This window comes from Prosopis cineraria, unplaced genomic scaffold (genome assembly GCF_029017545.1).
Source record: "Prosopis cineraria cultivar Desert tree isolate PC_DT_omini unplaced genomic scaffold, ASM2901754v1 PC13, whole genome shotgun sequence".
NCBI lineage: Eukaryota > Viridiplantae > Streptophyta > Magnoliopsida > Fabales > Fabaceae > Prosopis > Prosopis cineraria.
This window is the reverse complement of record NW_026555344.1, coordinates 38,665,852-38,686,544: the sequence shown is the minus strand read 5'-3', so window position 1 is coordinate 38,686,544 and position 20,693 is coordinate 38,665,852. Positions and strand designations below refer to the sequence as shown.

The 20,693-nt window shown below is 32.9% G+C and overlaps 1 protein-coding gene across 1 annotated transcript; it reads right to left on the bottom strand.

The window, feature by feature from the left end:
* Window positions 1–3,248: 3,248 nt before the first annotated feature.
* LOC129290333 (26S proteasome non-ATPase regulatory subunit 7 homolog A) lies at window positions 3,249–7,393 on the bottom strand. Its single transcript, XM_054927078.1, has 10 exons — window positions 7,116–7,393; window positions 6,259–6,351; window positions 6,091–6,172; window positions 5,632–5,728; window positions 5,409–5,484; window positions 5,202–5,260; window positions 4,775–4,897; window positions 4,333–4,390; window positions 3,696–3,781; window positions 3,249–3,610 (listed from the first exon to the last, which is right to left on the bottom strand). The coding sequence occupies exons 1-10, from the start codon at window positions 7,300–7,302 to the stop codon at window positions 3,539–3,541; spliced, it is 933 nt and encodes a 310-aa protein (XP_054783053.1). The 5' UTR covers window positions 7,303–7,393; the 3' UTR covers window positions 3,249–3,538.
* Window positions 7,394–20,693: the final 13,300 nt, after the last annotated feature.

Below are 20,693 nucleotides of genomic sequence, written 5' to 3'. Positions count from 1 at the left end.
TTATCTCAAATAATCATCTAAATATCAACAAATTAATTTATATTTTCAAATTTAACCAAAAATCTACCCATAGGAATTTATGAATAAACTCAAATGCCTTAAATTTTAATTCTATCAATAAAATAATACTCTAGAATATTTATTACACTACCAACAACCTCAACAACTAGATTTTCTCATCAAAAATTCATCCCTCTTTCAAACCCTAGATTTTTCAAAATCTCAGAATCTACAGTCTCAGGAAAAAAAACGACTAAAAAAATATTTAGAACACTTACCTAGCCTTAGAATACTTAAAATCTCATCTGAAATATCTTATTATGGAGCTTCACCTTCTAAACCAGCTCTTCTAGCCGCAGCGTTGCTCGTGTTCTCTCGCTCACTCTCTGTTCGCACCTGAGGCAGATGAAGAAAGAAGGAAGAGAAATAGATGAAATAAGGCAAAGCATTTTTTTAAAAACAAGCGTGGGTCATATGGCCTTTACTCTCTTTCTTTTGTCTTCTTCAATGCACACACGTGAGTGACTTCTTCCGCCTTCACTTTTTCTCTCTGTTTTTTTTGGCATTATTTACACCTCAACACCCAAAGCAAAAATTACTTCTCTCCCCCCTCTTCAATTTTCAATTTATTTTATGTTCCTTTCCTTCTTCTTCCTTTTTTTTTAATATTATCATTACTATTTCTATTTACTATAAGATCATAACTTAAGATTTTAATCTAAATTAAATTTAATGATAATCTTCTAACTAAAATTATTTATATCTAAATATTCCTCCAAAATTACTCATTTGTTCTAAATTAACTTAATTAAACTTAGGTTAATTTTTGGGATGTTACAAACCTTATATTGTGCATAGTAGATATTGTGTTACGCATTGTTTTTCTATTTGTGCATTTTGTTAAACCTAGCCTACTGATAAAGTAGAATCGTATAAAGTTTTAGTTGAGAATATATGAACCTTATGTTGTGCATAGTGGATATTGTATTGTGCATTGTTTGCTTACTTGTGTATTTTGTCAAGTCTAGCCTACTAATAAAATAGAATTTTATGAACTTTTAGTTGAGAATAAATGAATCTTATATTATGCATAGTAAATATTGTGTTATGCATTATTTGCCTAATTTCAGTATTTTGTTAAGCCTAGCATAATAATAAATTGGAATCACATGAACTTTCAGATGAGAATATATCACAAACTTTTTTTCTTGCAACCGTCTTTAACTAGCCATCCTCCCGAGAGGCCACGAACAAGGAGGATAGAGTCTTTCAAGATAAGTAGATTTATCATTGTTCAAGATATGGAAAAGCCGGACATTGTTACAGGACATGCAAGAATCCTAACCCAACATGAGAAGTAGTTACATTGTACTTCTTTGGTGTATACAAGTAACTATAATTATGTATATAAAAGCATTTTTAAATAATATTCTTTGAGTAAGTGGGAATCACAAATATTTTTTGTTTGTATATGGAGAAGCAACTGTTAGATATTTTGGATATAGTGGCTAACTTTTTGTATATATATCAGACTTGGAATATTGTGTCAAATTTCATGGGGGTACTTGTTTTAGTACCTAGGCTAATACCAACATGAAATTATTCATATATGATGCAATTGTCCTTCTTAATATTGAAAATGCATAAATTTTTTGTTGAGCATACATGAACATCATCTTGTGCATAGTGAATGTTGTGTCGTGCATGGTTTGCCTAACGTCATTTTGTTATAGCCTAAGCTAATTAAATACTGAAAATGTATGAATTTTTTGTTCAGCACACGTGGACATCGTATTATGCATAGTAGATGTTGTGTCATGAATAGTTTGCCTAATCATTTTTGCTAAAGCTAAGGCTAGTGAAATACTTGAAATGCATGGACTTTCTGTTGAGATGCGTGAATATTGTCTTATGCATAGTGGATGTTATATCATACATGGTATATTTCGTTATTTTGAGAGTTCACACAAGTTTTGAATTCAAATTAAACAAAGGGCAAAATCATACTTTTGATCTCAAAAAAATTTACAATAAGGGTTTTAAGGCCTACAGAGCAATATCAGATTCATTTAGGCTTAAATTGCAATAAAATCTGTTTTAAGGCCGTTAATGCCATTCTCCCATAATTTTTTATTCTCTAAAATAATGTAACAAAAACAAATATTTGGTGACATGTTATTAAAAAATATTTTAGAGAACAAGAAGTAAAATATTGTTATAAAAAATAAAAAAATAATTTTTTTTTGAATATTTTAGGATTATTATTTTAAAGAATAAAAAGAGAATAAAAATATTTATTTTCATAATTTTTGTTGTTTCCATAACATTTTATGCAAGACATCAATTTTTAAAATAATAAAATAAAAACATTTTCAAACAAATTCAAACATATTTACAGATTCAAGTGATACATACATATGGATAAATCAGTTTTGGATAACCTACATGGATTGAGCCCAAAGGCTTAACCCATATTAATAACTATACTTATAAATTTCACTTTTGCATTACTAACAAATATTTAAAACAAAAGCTTATATACTTATTTTCTTTTTAAGTATCAAACCATCTAATTTCTGGAAAATCATATCAAACCTTAACTAATTCGAATTGAATCAGGGATGACTATAAGGACATCAAATCTCTTACCGTTACTTAATGTAATCGATTATTTTCATTAATATTTTTAACTAAGTTTTAAATTTAAAATCAACATATTTTTTGAATTAAAAAGCAAGATATTTTAATATAATTAAAAATAAATATATCAAGGAAAAGATGTAAATATTTAATTTTATATATTTAATATACTTTTATTTAATCAAATCAAAACTACTAATAACATTAATAAAAAGAGTCTGCTGTAAAATAAATAATATATAAAGAATTTATATATCTCAATGTAATTGAAAAACAAACACCTTAAATATTTATATATATGCTGTTAATTAAATAAATATACATACTTTTTTTCTTATTTTAAATAGCCAAATTTTCCGCTGGTATTATTTCATCGCTAGCGTGGGATATGAAACGCCTATTAGAAGCGCTTGTTGCCCCGTACCTCGTTATTTTCTTAAATAAAATCCAACTTCAGTTACTAAAAGATTATTCGATACTATAAAAATTTTTAAATAAGAATAAAAAATTATGAGAACATGACAAGCACAACATGTATGATTCTATTTGCCATGGCAAAATCATTGTCCTGGATTGAGGAAGAAAGAGGCATGTTTGACAACCAACAATAATGTGAAAGAGCAAGTAGAACATGATTTCTCACTCTAAGCAAGTACAGAGTGGAGAAGAATGTGAAAAGATTTTTTAACAACGAATAGCAGAGTAACAAAATCAGGAATACATAAAGCTGAAAACAAAAGGTTAAGTAGGAATATTGCTTTTGACAAATTTCCTCGAATAAGGTTCAATTCAAATCTAAAATATCTAATCTCATAAATATAATACAAAAATATTAAGAATGGCAAGCCTCAATTGTAGATAATAACTGGTTTGGACCATCTGGAAAGAAACCCCAAAATTAGCTTCCACTGACAGCAGGGATTGTAACTGGCTTTGCATCTTCAGCTTTCTCATGTTCTTTGTTCAGCATCTGGAAATCAAATAGCTCAGTCAGAATATTGTACAGACATCGAATCGCATCAACCACTTCGAGTCTTGGGAAGAGGAGAACTCACCTTGTTATTAATCAAGTTGTGAAGCGCAATGACGCTTCGGATCAGAGAAGAAAGATATATGACCAGCATCATGTCATTTGTTTTCACTGCAGATGTACAAATGAACATGCATTATTATTTCAATCACACTAGTGGATCTAAGGCTAAAAGAAACTAGCAATTCAAGGGCATATATCTCTTTGCCTTTAATCTGCTGTAGAGGCTAAAATTAGGCATACAAATTGAGTACATAGGATTTTAAGGGATTCACTATTTTACATATCCAAAGAGACTGGAAAGATATTTCACAGAAGTTTGTTAGGGAATTCGTGCATCGAATTTAGAGCATTTTCAGTTAGGTTTAACTTGGAAGGAATCTTATCCTCCAAAAAGATTCACCTTTTATGTTTTTTTACCCCAAAAGAAGGGTGAGAAACTATAGCATATTCAACATTAGACCAGACTTGGGTAAAGTTCCTTGATCATTCCTGTCACATTCTTCAACAGCATGACATGCGGAAGAATTTTTTCAAGGACCCAATACTGTGCTGTTGGGCTACTAAAAAGCATCCACCCGTTGTGTTGTAATGAATAATTAAATAGAAAACGCCTAAAAATTACACCTAAGTTTAATCCTTCAAGATTAAACATGCATTACCTGCAAAGGCCTTGATTAACTCTGACACGTTGAGATTAGGAAGGAGGTTGAACACGTCCTGCAATTTGTTGAATGCACAAGTGAACTATGAGATATGATTGTTTCATGCAGGAAGCTATCATGGATAAAAATTTCCCAAGTCCAACCAGCTGATAAGAGGCACAATCAATGTGACTCAATAAGGAAACATTTAACAGCAATTTTGTCATCCATATGGGCAGCACCCATTTAAAACCAGAACTAGCAGTAGCAAGTCACATCACAGGGTAAAAAGGGATATCTATGACAATTCTTCAGATATAAAGTTTCAAGATACTCTTTATTTATTTACTTATTTTGTTGTTGGGTAGGGGTGTTGAAAAGGGAGAGCACCAAGAAAGATCTTAGTTTTAGATAAACAAAAAATGTAGTATCCTTGCAAATTTAAGTGATCCACTTGTACCTGCAGATGGTAAAGTATCTCATGGTTTAATGGAAGCTTTCCATCAATAACCAGATCAAGGTAACCCCGTATCTCTTTTAACCTTGCATCTAATCCTTTTAGCGCAGTAAGTTTACCAGAAACCTGAACAAAGTAGGTGGATTCTCAGTTCAAATTATATATTAACCAGATAAGATTGTGCACACTGAACTTTGGGAATGTGATTAGATTGAGGAGAATAGAAGGTTGAATTCAGACCCTTCCTCTTGGTTTAGATCTAAAGCAAACCTCCCCATGCATTTAATTTTGCATTCCTCCTTCATCATTCTCCTCAGTCCAAACATGTCCAAACATACCCTAACTATCTAGTTGCTACTGAAAAAAGTATGATTAAAAACAAAATAAACTACTTGAAATGACAGTGGAGAGCGAAATGCAAGATTGGAACCTCAGTTGCAAGTGTACTGATGGTCGTATCTTTGACATCCCTCAACAAGTGTTCCACTCCTGCACAAGAGTAATAATATATTGGTACTCATATAGAATAAGCTTAAAATTAAAAACTAATATAAACTTAACATCCATCTACAGAGGCTGATTGGCAAAGATGTGCTAAATGCTACTAATGAACTGCAATTTTTATCTCTTAGCATACCAATTTCCTCAACCTCATGAGCAGCAATTTCTGAAGGCACATGAACAAAAACCTTCTGGCTCTTTTGTGTAGCATTCTGTTACGATAAATAAGAATTAGCCCTTATTAAGGAAGTATTTGAAGGGGAAAAAGTAATACTACCTCAATACCCTTGGAAAGTATATCATAATGCAAATCATTCATCACTATAGAAAACTTTCAGGTATCATCATAAAGCACTTACCTCCTTTACTTCTTCAACGTCATAATAAGCCTTGGTAGGTATCCCTAGCTCCTTAGGCTGGACATCAATGATGACCAACACAGGATTTGGGACGTAGCTAGCACAGGTGAAAGAGATAAACTAATGAGGAAAGCAATCTTCTAGAGTTTGACAGGGGAAAAAAGTTGCAGACCAAAATGTTTAAAAAGAAGTATTGAAACATAGCTAGCACAGGAGAAAGAGATAAACTAATACGGAAAGCAATCTTCTAGAGTTTGACAGGAAAAAATGTCAAACACGAAATCGTTTTAAAAGAAGTACTGAAACCACTAGCTTTTCATAGAAACACTGAGCATCCTTATGACTTATGAGCTGCCTTCAAAGAGTCAAAAAGATATTATTTATTTGGTGCAATTTTTTCAGAGAGAATCACATATTCTTTACCAGAAATCCTTAATAAATGAAGATACGTGTTCTTACTTGTGGAATAATCTGTGAATGTCAAGATCATTCTCCCGTAGCTTTGGGCCTGTACTATACCATCCCACAACATGCTCTTTGGCTAAAAACGGTCACCATGAAAACACGTTATTGGTGTGAATGACGTACCTCAAAATCCCAAGACAAAAATTTTGGATACAAGATTACCATTTATTCTCTTGAACATAGAAAACATGGATTCATGGTAATTGTGGTCAAGGAACCAGATGCTTGGGTCCTTGTCATCCTCCTCAAATGGCACTGAAATTACAAGATCATTCATATTCATGGATGCTCAAGAATTACAAAAATCAAGAAAAGGAAAATGTACTGAAAATAATCTCTAATCCATATGCCGTTCAAGATAAATAAAAAATCAAAAAATCAAGAAAGAATCCCCAATAGAACAGTCAAATCTCACCAATTAATTATGTCCAATCTTAGAGTGCCTATACCAAGCAGTAGTCTGCTTACAGCACAATTTGGGACGGGTATGTCCATATAAGAATAATCACAAGCAGTTTTCTTTTCATATCACGGCTGCACTAAATTTTCAACCACCAATCCATACTGGTTCCTCAATATAACTGAAGGAATCAATATAAGTATGACTATCCTCATTATCACCCTTCCACACGAACAAAATGCGGCTATTCAGATAATCATACTTAGAAAAATAGAGGGGTGTTGATCCTGTCATTTATTGTGGAGGGTGTATTCGACAAAGTCCCAGGGTCGAAGAGGGTCCGATGCATTTTGTTTTTTTCCGAGTCATAATCATCACATCAATCTTAGCGTGCCGAAACAACCAGTCAAGAGTTTAGAATTGTAAATTTTTCTTAGCTTAATAATAGCAATCATACTCACAAACCTAACCCTAATTCTGTTCTTAGTCAACCAAAAAAATTTTAAATCTATCCTAGTTTCCATTCCCAAAGTTTTGAATTTGCAAAATTTTACCACGAAATTATCAAAGCAATCAAATCTAGAAGTCAAAATCTGAAACTAAAGTGAAGGGAACTCACCTGCATAGCTGTTGCTAACATCGACGGTGCCCTTAAATGAACTACCGAGCAAGACGCCGACGACACGCTTGCGAGTGTCCTTGGCGACCCGATTGTAGTTATCGACGATGCTAAGAAGAACCAGAGGATGCACTATGACCTTCTCGATGGGCCTCGATGATATTTGCTGAGACTTTATCACGTCCATCTCAAAAATATCAGACTGCTCTCTCTCGCCTCCTCAAACCCTTCTTCTCTTTCCCTTGTTCCCGTCGGCCCCTATTATATTTCTCCACAAGCAAGCAATAAACAAAACAAGTTAATAGGCTCAGTGCTCCGCTTTATGTTACATGGCCTTAAAAACTAAGAAGGTTAAAAAAGAAGAAAACGAAAATCACTCTCATATCCATGTAACTAATTTAAATAAAACAATTATGGAAATTAATTATATCTGGGTAACAATTAATGCTTAATTTTCAATTGAACTATAATAATAATTGACAATTTCAATCTAGCAAATTGATAATTTTAGATTTTTAGTAATAGACATGAAACTTTAAAGTAATTTTATAATTTTATGAATTTTTTATATAAATTATTTATGTGAGATCTGAAAAATGATTTTTTTAAAAAAAATATTTTGGCGGTAAGAATTTTAAACCATTTATATTTATAATTGTAAGTAATTTTAAATATTAAAGATAAAAATATTAATGATACAATTATTTTTTTATAATTATACTTTTAATTTAAAAAGAAGGTCAAAATTTAATTACATTTTTATAAAGTTGCAAAGACATCCCAGAGATCAATAGCAGTGGAGCATTTTAGAATGTTTAAAGATTTGATTCATTTTGGCAGATTAAAAGAACAAAATCAACCAAACCAATTAGTTTGAAAAAAACATTGGATGTATTGTGTTTTAATATGAAAGAGTTTGATTCAAATTAATTCAGTTTAAACTGAAACGAACTAATAATTGAATCAAACCATTTGATTTTACATTATAAAAATTAAATCAAATAGTATTTTATTTGTGTTTGGGTCTTTTGTTTCAATCCTAAACTCTTACATGTGTCCATCCCTTCGCACTTGACATGAAAAAGTTGAATACTTGTGCAACTCCACAAGTGTTTTAGATCCATCAAGCCACTTCTTTTAATTTTGTCTTGGGCAAGAAAATTGCCTATCTCTCTTCCTTCATGTCGTGTGCACGTTAATTATAATTGCCCGTCACTTTTTAATCTCACGAGCAACAAAAGGAATATGCTTCTCCCTATTCTTGCTTTTATCTTTCGTCTTCTCCTACTTTTGCTATAAGTGACTCTCACTTTTCTGTTGAAACTTGGAGTTCATTTCTAATCTTCATGATCCAACAATTTACCTTGATCCTTCTTCAGATTTCTAGCCTCCCCAATGATGCTTCTTGTTACTATATATATGTTTCTCTTTCACCAAATTAATCAGACTCATTCTTCTTTCATAGGCCCAAGTTCTGAAATCCTGCTCCTTCACATCACTAATTATTATCATCTCAAAAATGTATGATTCTTTTTCTCCTCTTGTTCATGCATAACACAGTTACTTTCTGTCTGTAGATGATGCTTCCTGCAGAATTTTACAAGCCAAGAAAATCATCTTTATAGGGATATTGCTTCTCTGTAATATTTTTCAATTGCCTACTCCACAAGTCTCTTAACCCCTTTTCCTGGAATAATCACCGTTACTATTCCCCGTCCGGATAAGCCTATGTTAGGTAATTGGGACAAGAGAAAGATGCATTGATGATCAAGCTGGCCAGAATTATCTTCACATTGGGGGATAATGGAGGATTAAGAAGTACATGAGAAATTGATATAGATTCTCTTGCTATTCACCAAAGATAAAAACTCATCGTGCCACTAATTGAAGTGGCGTAGATTTTTTTTTTTTATGTAAATTAAAATTAGTGGGCTTATACCAAGAATTAGTTGACTTAAAAATGTTATCATCATTAATCTGAAAATTGTTGGGAGGTGCAGATTAATGAGGGAAATGTTCAAAAAAAATTGGGTGTAGCCAGCCATCCAAGGAGCAAATGTTTCTTTCTTTTCTTTTTTGCTAGGGGGCCGATATTATGCTTCCTCTTCTTCTTCTTCTTAACCAAATTACGCAAACAAAATGGAAGACAATATGGAAAGAATTAGACGTGAAATGCATCAATAAGATTTTAAACATCAAAATCTAATTAAATTATAAATCCTTCATTAAAAAATGTAAAGTATTTTTTAAAGAATTAAATGTTAAAAAATACAAAGAATTTTTAGTGTTTCAAGATGTAATTCTTGTACTTTTTCAAAAAATACCCCTAATAAATATGTCACTTTTTATTTCTTTTAAAGTAAAACATCCTAGTAAATAAAAGTAAATATAAAAAGATAATATTAATTTAAAAACAATTAACTACATTATTGAAAAATGAAATTCAATCAAAAATACTTTACATTTTTTTAATGAGAAGAGTAAATTTTTTATGTATAAAATGAATGTAATGTATAACTATAAATTTATATAATACGTTCTTTGCACCAAATAATTATTGAATAAATAACATTATTTGCACCAAATCTCCATGAACCTTAAAGTACAACAGGACAAGACAATCAATTAACGAGTAACAAAACAAAAGAAAAGAAAGAAATTTAATAATTACTGGAACTATAGCATCTCATTTGGAGATCAACTTGACTTGATACTTTCTGAATTTCAAACTTTCGGCCGATAAAAAATCCTGACTTCCGATTTCCTAACTCGTAAGGAAGCCCAACTGCTGCTTATGTGAATGATGATTTTGTAGGAAAAGCAACTAAAGAATCTTGCTTGTGCACTGCAAGTTAAATGTCACGTCAGAAAGGAGGGGTGATTTACGACAATCTTTTAAAATCCTTCAATGCACAAAAAATCTAGTAAACTTTGAGGCAGAAGAATGATGATTCTAAAGTGTGACCTTCACTTGAGCACTTGAAGTTGATAATGGAATGAAAGGAACTCAGTACTGCTTTAATTACTTGCCTTTCAATGGACATGGTATAGGTAAGTTTAGCATTCTTCAATATTAGTCTTGGAACTTTTCACTGTTTCACATAAGAATGGCCATTATCCCTCACAACACGTTGTACCATCCCCATATACAAACATTTTACAACAAAAAGTCGTTCATATGACCTTAGATCTCATAATACTTTCACCATGATAACCATCATATAACCTCAAATTACTATGCATACTCAACCCGAGTAGAACAAGACACAAAATAGCACTACAGTTTATCTCATTCCAGCAAGCAAAATCGTATTTCAGCATTTGTCTAGTAGTTCTCCAAGTTTCAATACTACTTTTCAGTATTCACAAAATCTTGTTTCAAAACTGTGAGCTAGTAAGGTAAAATATGGCACGATGCCTGTCAGTGTTTTAGCTTTTGATTATCTAGGAAACAATCCATTGAAAGGGGCATTAAAGATCACTATTGATGATGAAATCAACTATTGAAATTTTCAAAGAAGGAATAATTTGATATCAACTTACAGATGAGTGAAAACCAGCTCCCTTGATTTTTAAACCAACAATTACCTACTCATATTACTAACCTCTCTACGAACAGCTTGTACTTTAGAGTAGCTGAATCTTGGTTATCTAATATACTTGTACCTGAAAAAAATGAGTTTGAAGAACTTATTTTGGCATGATAGGCCATCATATACAGTAGCATGGGTTAAGCTAAGATCCCAAGCATATGTCCACTTGCAAAGCATATTTCTTCCAACAATGTTTACCTATCACCTAATTTCTTTTCTTTTCTTTTTTGGAATGGGAAAGGCCACAGCAGAAGTCGTACAAAAATAACAATCAAGTCATGTCAGCACTTAAAAAACCATTACACCCTGATTTCAAAAGAAGAGGAAAGAAGGTCCAATTACTAGAATTGTACATAACAAGAAAGCTTAGCTTTTATAATAGAGGCACTAAACTATCAGAGCTCCAATGGAGAAAGATTCTAGTCATTCAATGATACTTAGAGAGCAGTTGGTGAGTAGCACCACGAAGACAAACCATGTCATCCTTCCCTTCCAATGATGTATACTCAAGTTCTAAATTTTAGCACATTGATTCACAGTTCCAATTTCCAAATAGTAGCAAGGCCTGAGTAGAAGACGAAGTCATCTGCATTATGATTAAATAGAATAGTATTTTAAGAAATTAAAAGACCACAAAGGACTTCAACTTTGGGTTTCATAGAAAAGTTGTTACAAATTAATTTTCATGTACAAAATTTGATCATCGTTAGCATGCTGAAAGAATCCGGAGGCCAACCTAAAATTGCAGTTTCAAGGGAAGACAAGTTTCTGGCAGATCCAAAAAGATCTATTGTACATTAGGCTAACTACGCTACAATAAAGAAAGCTTGCTTGATACCAAATTCTCATACCCATGACAATTCCATGATTACAAAGTTGACATCTTCTCTGCTAATAAACAACCTGTTACTACCACCTTTGATCTGCTTGATAATCCCTCTCTCTGAATTCTCTATTTTATCCACAAAATTTCTTCTATACAAACCCTCAGCATCCCCACCTGATATTTCAGCACCAATTTTCATCCCTTTAAGTCTAAACCAAACCTCTAAATCCCCTCTCTCTCCACAAACACTTGCCTTCTGTAACAGTGAATCATACTGTTGCTCACTCCGTCGGTGTTCACCAAGCTTGGGTTCTTTTCTTGCAGATAAATCTATAGATCCTCCCCTAAATGCCACATGTCTGCCATTGCCAAATCCTTGGATTAAGAATAGAGCTTGAACAAAGCTAAGCCTTCCACATTGATTCCCACGCATGCAAAGGAGTCACTAAACCTACTACTTCCACAGTTCCACCCACAATTGGCTCATCTATCTCCCACACAACCTCATCAAGTAGTGGGTCCCATAAATTTGATATAGCCAAAGTACCCAAATGCCCCACTGGTAACTGTACTTATGATGAGCATGCCGATCTCCAATACCTACGTCAGCTTTCCAGAAGTCATATGCTTGGCCTAATTGCCAGATTGTCTAGCAAGCTGAGGCACAATCTAAAGCTTTGCTTTATCTACTTTAAAGATATAATTCTCCCTATGGGACCAATCAAATGCGACAAATATCAAACCCTATGAGCTGACTAGTGCATTGACTCAAGCCTTAAAGATACAAGGATTAAAAGGATCAGTCTACTAAATCGTGCTAACTTTACGCCCATCAGAGAAATCATAGATGTAATATCCAGTAAAATTTAATCTTGATGTATTAACATAATGAGGGTAATTAGTGAGTTAATGAGGTGTGTGACCAAAAGGGCTTAACTTGGCATAACTATCATGGTTTCAGCCCCAGAAGTGGGTTCGGATTAATGGCGGGCCACCCAAGTAACGAAAGAGGAAGAAAAAGTAAAGAACCATTCTCTGTACCCCACACCGCGGTGCGTGGTTGGTTCACCTCAGTGCACAGAGACAATTTAAATGAAACAGGCTTCTCTGTACGGTGCACCGTGGCGAAGGGCATCGTGCACCGCAACACATGGTCAAAAATTAGATATATCTAATTCATTTTTGTGCGAGAAAAATAGAAGAGGAAGTAGAAGAAAAATGAAGAGCTCAATTTGGCTCTGTTAGGGCACGACATTAGGTTCCATTGTTAAAGTTTTAAAGCTCTCAAAGACTCAAGGTAAGTTTATGGTGCCTTCTTCTTCCTTTCTCTCCCTTATTTATAATGAGTTATGGTAGGGTTTGAGTTGGGAGAAGATTTTTGGTCCATAGGAGTATGGATCTGATTTCATTGGTTAAAATAAGTATAATGAGAGTTGTTTAATGTATTGAAATACCATATTGATGATTTTGGAGGTGGTTAGTCCATGGGAGCATTTATTATTCAAAAATTGATATCGATAAGGTAATTGGGAGAGGTTAATGTGCATTAATAATGGTTGAAGGTATTATTAGTTATAATATGCAATAGTGGAATTTAATGAGCCCATTGGGTATGAATAGGTAATGTTTATGAGTTGATAAAAATATAATGTGTGGAGTTTTATGTTAATGAAGCTTCAAGAGTTAGACAATGATGATGTTCTTGAGATATGGATGTAGAGAGGTTCGTTTTGGCATCATTCGAGCTTGTTGAAGCTTTGAGAAGTTGGTATAGTAGGGGGTAAACCTTTGACCTCTCAAAGGTTTGAGGTAACCAGAAAAAATTTAATCTTTATAGTTGAATGTTAATTGTATTTGTGAAATGTGATTTATGAGTTAAATTGATGATACATATTGGCAAAGTGTTGTTTTGTGAAATGGTTTTTAGAAAGACAACCTTGATTTTTTCCACCCTTAATGTTTTATGAGATTGTTTATGATTTGTTATTATTGGGTCGAGAATTGTGATATATTATGTGTCGAATTATGGAGTATGAGCATGCAGGATTCGTGTATTATGATTTGATTGTTAGATTGCATATTATATAAGAAATGTGCATAGCATGATTATTGGCGAGAATTCGCCTAGAGAGAGGACTAGATTGATTGAAATCCACATGGTATTGGCACCGACCATTAGAATCAAGAATTAGCCTTGGCACCAACCATTAGAATCGAGAGGTAGCCCTTGTCCCATGGTTGTTTCGAGACTGTCTTACTTGTTTTGTGAGGAATTTGAACCTAACTAGTCTCCACCGGTTCATGAGGAGTACACCTCATGGTTGTTAATATTGAGGGAAACCAAATTATATAAGTGAGTAAGTTCACCCTAGCCTAGTAGCTCCTTACAAGTGAAAGGCTGGGTTAATCTATGAAAGACGTGGCCACATGATAACCATCAATTTCGTGTTAGAGGTAACATGAGTATATAAGGTTGGCATCTGATCATGCTTATAAGTCCAGCCATATGGTTGTTAGTTTTATGGTCCGACATGTGTTGAGGGTGCATGGTTGTTATTTTTATGACCCTATGTTATGTTTTACTAAATAACTTGATAAAATGCTTTGTGACAAGCCCGTTCACATGGTTGTTAGTTTTGTGAGCTGTGGCCGAGTGTTATATGTTATTTATGTTTACTCGCCTAATTACATCTATTAACAATTGATATGCAACTGTATAGGTTAAGTGAAACTTGGTTACTGAGTAGTTGTACTCACCCCTCAATTCTCAATATTTTCAGGGCCTAGCTCATCTGATCCAATTTGGGGAAAACATATAAAGGCTTAGGATTTGTGGAGTAATCCTCTATATGCCTCTCTTTTGTTACTTTCATGTGTATTTGTTAATGTAATTGCCAACTAGGATTAATTGACATGATTTATGCTCTACTTGCATGATTTTGTGTATAACTAGTGTATTTTATGCCATGGGTTAGTGAGTTTTGATTGTGAACCCGTGGATAGAGCCAAAATACTTGTACAAGTAGAAACATATGTATTTTGAGAAATTTGGAATGAAATAGTTAATTTTGTGTAACTCTTCCTCCCCTTTAATGCTCTGTGAAAATCGGGTTTGAGTGGTGATTTTATAAGATAAGCATTTTCAATTGTGTGTGGTGTGTTGCATAAGTTTGTAAAAGTTCATTGAATGTGGTCATATGATTGGTATAAGTTATTGGTACGTGTGGTTAAGTTGGAACACCCTTTTTGTGAGATTTTGTAAAAAAGAGGTCAAAATGGGTTTTGGTGTTCAACTTTTTATAGAAAATGATTTTGAGTGTAAAACCGGTGCTATTAGTTAGAGCTAGGAGAAAGCTCTGTGTAGACACCAAAACCACCTCAATCAAATGTCGGATGGAGATTTGGGACGCTTCGGAAGTTCACGCCTTGTGTTGTCATATGACAACAAAGATCTGTCAAATTTTATACAATGTGCCGTGGCGCATGGCACAGAGAAGACAGGCCACGGTGCACAAGATGTAAGCTGCGGTACACGTGTCATTTCTGTATAAAATTTGTTTTTGAGTTTTAAAACTCATTATTTGAGTCTCAAATTATTTTCAAGTTTTCGCTTTACTTTTAAAACTCTAATTTAGACTTATTAAATAATATTTGAGAATGAATTATTAAGATTGGGATTCCATCCAAAGTATTTTGAGAAGTTCCTTTTAAAAAACGTTATAATTTGGTAATCCTTTAAGGGTTAAACCTTAGATTACCGTGATTTGGAGTTAATTATGGTTTAACCTCGAGGAGGTTACATTAGAAGTGTAGTCTCGCATTAGATTCTGACCCTATAGCTGCAATCTCGAGCCAAACTTAGCATATCGAATCAATTTTACCTAGATGAGTCTAAAAGGTGCATGAATAATAAAGATTCCAGTCATAGCAAGTCATTTGACCACCGTGGGTAATCCAAATGGATCCATCAACCTCGACGACAGTGAACATGGAAGACAAGCCTTTAGACGTCGGACAAATTATTACGGTGATAAAGGCGTTGATCCCATCCAGTGGCGACAGTGCCATGGCCGACCTAAGCTGGACATTGATACCATAGTAAAGGGCTTCATTGGCAAGTTCTTGCTTGGAGAAATGATGAGCAATTGAGGGAAGTTGGTTGGTGTTGAAGGGAGAGAGGAGGGCGAAAAAGATCTCAGGGTTGTGGTCAATAAAGACGGGGTCGGTATCACCAGTGTAATGGAAGGAGAGAGCAGAGAAGGGAATCAAGACTACCAGAATGAATGGTGGAGAGCATCGTCTCGAAGAGCTTTTTACCAATATTGACGTTGATACAGTCGTTCGAAGAGTCCCTCAACTTGAGTCAGAAGTTCCAGCATCCATTAAGAGAGGACCATAAAGATATGCTCCTAAGCTTTTGACTAGCTTGGAAATCAGGGAAATTGTACTCCTCTAAATTAGCTTCTCCAAATCACAATAAAACCTTATGTTCCACTCATCGTCGCTCACATCTTGAGTTCGTAGATCGAAAAGGTTCCTTCTGTAACATTGCAAACAATGCAATAGAGTTGGAATCTTTGGCTTTGTCTTCTTCAACACTTCCCTATTCCATCTAGCATCTATTTTCAATCTCATTTGCCAAACAACATATCAAATAGAAGGATTTCATCATAGTAAATGAAGTTATAAATAGAAAAATCCTACTACTATTAACGAATTGGAAACATTAGCGTGAGTGTTAAAACAATTATCATAATTTGTGCCTAGGAATCATTGAATTTTTTACCCCCTCTATGATTAAAACCTAAATGGGAGTTTCCTTTTTAAAAAATTTGACGAGCAACAATTATTTAAAATTAGAGAGAGAGCATGGCACAACGTTTGAAGAAAAATCTCTTATCTCTAATTAATGAAAAGCATATGATAAAACATTAAAAATGAATTCTTTTCCTCTTAGCGGTGACCTTCTTGATAGGATTTCTCGTGAAATTTTGGGATCTATGCCAATTAAATGAACTTAGGATAACATAACTCATCAAACTGCTATTTTAGTTTTTTATCCAATAAAGGTGATTGCTTTTAAGAAATGCTTTCTAACAAATGTGATCAATAATCTTATGCCACTTATACATTCATGATGCTTGATCTATATTCTTTTTTTTTGTCAAGACAAAAACTAGATAGTTTGTTTGTATGGCTTGGAAAGTATATGAACAACCTAATCGCAAAGAAACCAGCATGTGTGAGCTGCGGGAATGATTTGATCTATATTCTACACAAGCATAACCAGTTTTCTAATTTTTAGTGTTAATTTGTTACAAAGAGTTTTGCTTTAATATTACAAGTCACTTCTCTCTTCTTGCAAATTGGGATTGCCAAATGTAAATGAGTGATTTTTTTTGAAAGAATTACATTAAAATCTCATATAAGATTCATTAATAACTAAATTAATTCCCGTGCGTTGTATGGATTTTACATGAGACAATTGAGTGAAGAATTTTATACATCAATAATTACAATATTTTAACAAGAATAAATATTAATGTCCTTTTTTATAAATAAACTCTTGAACATTGAGACTGACCAAAAAAATGTTGATATCAAATTGGAATAATGAAGTTTTTTAGTAGTTGCAATTTCTTAATCATAATTATATTTTCTTTGCGATGCCAGATCTATCACTACCTTCTTTTTGCTCATTATACAGCAATCATCAACTTCTTCACAAGCAAATTTTGGACCTTTCCACCAGTCACTTTGAGACCAAAAGAATTTCAAGTTTCTTGGCTTTACTGGGCATGTTAGCATTTGATGATACACTTGCTATTGAAACCACTGCCTTACTAAAACTATTAAGAGTTTACACTACAACTATAAGATCAAAGTTTCCACTCAACAATTGATTAAAAAAATAATAATAATAGATTGTGAAAACTGTCAAGATATTATATTCCAAATATAAGATAAGGCAATTTATTCCAATTACAAGATGACACTATAGCAACCACTTAAGACATGAAAGCAACCATGAAAGCCTTGGATAAATGAAAGGGTAATGCTAAAGGATACATTTCAAAGTATTTTATTGCCTATTTAAAGACAATAAATGGATAAATTAGGCTCATTTAAATCAAGATATAATGTTACATAATATAGATTGCATCATCTTTCAAATTAGCATTGACATTCTTTGGCTGCTAGAAAAAAGAAAATTGCCATCTGATGCAATCAGCAAAACACTATAATCACTTGCAACAATCACACCCGAGTTAATTTAAAATGGAAGCCTTTCACTAAATTTTAAATGACACATCAAGCTTTTTTTTGTCTGTCTAAAAATTTGTCAATAATTTAACAATTAACTTATTTTCCACCATTCCCTCTCATTCTTTCTTTATCCATTATTACAAGTCAAAGAACAAACAACCCAATTTCCAGCTATTTTCTGATTGCTACCCTTTTCAGAAATAATAAATAGACAAGTTTGTTGCCTTTTCTCAATCAAATAATTGGCATAGTTAGCATTTTGAAATAGCCTTAATTTAATTGTTAATAAACCTTACAGTAATTAATTCTCTTATATGTGATCTCTATATAATTCACCCTTGTTTTTTTTCTTATACCATCAAATCCATACATAGAGAAAAGCCTCTTGTTAATTAACTATGAGACTAAAGTTAATATTGAATGAAAGACAATATTGGACTCATTGTTTAAGTGTCAACATTCAGTTCTTGTAAGATAGATGTTTGATTGCCAACATCAAAATAAATATGTGAAGCAGGTCTTGGCAGAGATGCATAGTCATCTAAACCCTTGTCATTTGCTTGGAGGATATGTTTATTTCGTGCATAGCCAAGTCTTTTTTCTCATTTTTCAGGAAAACATCTAGATCTAGAATTATACATAAGTATCGAATACTAGACGTTGATAGAAATAAAGTGAGATAGAATTATTGTATGTAATTAAAAGTGTGCTATCAAATATTTAATCCGGTTACATTTCTTGGAGTCAAATTTAAAATCTCTTATTAAATTGACACAATTACAAGTTGAACCACTATTTGGTGGTTTTATCTAAAGAAATTGAAATTGAGAAAAACTGCATACTTTTCATTAAATTAATATAAAAATTGTACATTGAACATTAAAGGAGAATTTCTAAAAGCTGGTTAAATTTAATTTGTGATGAGAAATATTTAATTGAACATGAAATGGAATGTAGGAAAAAAAGTCAAAAGTCTTGATGATATTGAGATTCATTTAATCTAACATGTAAAGGGTGCACTAAATTAAGACTTAAATTATCACACAAATCATGGTTAATCAAGAACTAATCCAAAAAGCTTATCATATAGAGATTAACCTAAACAAGTTATTAACAAGTATTTTCAAAAACTATTTAAAGCAAAGGAATCCTAAATCTTTAAAGTATTTCAAGAGCTCACATTTTTCAATTAAACATGTGTAGAAACATGATTAAGAAACACATTTCAAGATAGAAGAAAAACTCTCTTTTATTTTCTCTTTATGCCCTACTCCACATAATATATATATTTACCAACATAACACTTAGTCACTCAAACCCTTCCATAACTGGCACTGGGGGCCAAAGTCTCAATCACATTTATCATAATGACTGTTACCTAATCATCATACTCTACGTATCATATATTCATCAATAGCCCATCATATGCATGAATTTCCCTTTTCATTTACATATAATTGATATCAACAACTTACCCTTGGATATAAAAAATACAAGGGGAGACCATAACAACATTCAAGTTCTCAAATTAAGCAAATAATAACTATTTTCACTTGTACAAATATTTTGATCCACTAATATAAGCATAAGCATCCAATCACATTCCCACAGGCCCAAAATATATTTCCACCTAACACAAAATCCATAATGCAAGTGGATCAAGAATATATTATCTTAGTTGGCAATATCATAAACTAAATACATATATCAAAATAAAAAGAGAAAGGCCTACAAAAGTGATTATTATCACTTGGCTTAATGCTCCTTTCCTCTGTTCTTCCTTGATGAGCTAGCTCCTGTAATATGTTAAAAGAAAGGGGTAAGTACAGCCACTCAGTAATCAAGGTACATCTAGGTTATACAAATGCATGATAATTAATCAAAAATGCAAGTGGCTAATAAATTCATCAAGATAACCACATAAACAATCATATCAAGAACATGTTAATCACATTAACATCTAATTCATGTGAATAATTTCAAGAATAAAGTCGAGCATAAAATTGGCACGATTACCCATAAGTACTAAATATTCGTACAAAATTAGCATAAGTAGCCACATATACATTACTCACATATTTACCACATGTTCTCAATTCGAAAATTACAATCATAGTCTCAAACATTGCCATCAACCACTCAAATGGCATGATAATAATAATATACATGATCAATCTCTTCCTTATATCTCCCCTTATTTCCTCTAACATGAAATCTGTGGGCCAACAACTAAAAGGGATCGTCCATGTGGTGAGACTACCCAAAGCCTTAATCATATCGTGAGGGGCTATCGGGTCAGAGTTACCTTACTCACTTATGAACACGGTTTCCCCCAAATCACACACTATAGGGTGTCACACCCAAGACTAGCTTTATCCAAAACTCTAGTAGGCCAATAGGGTCAAGTTCCTTAATAGAAACAATACTGTAGTACCTTATAAGGTAAGTAGTGACTATAACCTCTAGGATTATTAGTTAATAGTCAAGTACCATATAGATTTTGCATAATCGCTAGTTCCTTCTCTAAGGCGAACTCTCGCCATATGATCATGCTTGTGAGAAAGTGCATTTCAAAAACTCATATATATAATTCACAGTTATCCTACATGCTCATCAACTTTCTTGCTCAACAAGCATCAAGAATCATCATATTTCAATCATGCCTGTTGCATCAATTTTTATATTACTACATAAATCACATTAGCATCATATAAAACTCAACATGCTCATACACAATTTATCACTATGCATAATCCACAATTTATAATCAAGAGCATACACATCATAATCAACCATCAATCTTATTACTTATATTAAGTTACAATTAACTTGGTTACAAATTATAGGGTTTCAACAAAGCTACATATACATTACAAATAATAATTTCAAGAT

Excerpts from the sequence above, each read along its gene's own strand:
- LOC129290333 (XM_054927078.1), bottom strand. The coding sequence starts at position 7,302 with ATGGACGTGATAAAGTCTCAGCAAATATCATCGAGGCCCATCGAGAAG. Across the intron at positions 6,352-7,115 it reads TGTTAGCAACAGCTATGCAG|TGCCATTTGAGGAGGATGAC; the intron begins GTGAGTTCCCTT and ends TTGTAATTTCAG. Across the intron at positions 4,898-5,201 it reads TCAGTACACTTGCAACTGAG|GTTTCTGGTAAACTTACTGC; the intron begins GTTCCAATCTTG and ends TACTTTGTTCAG.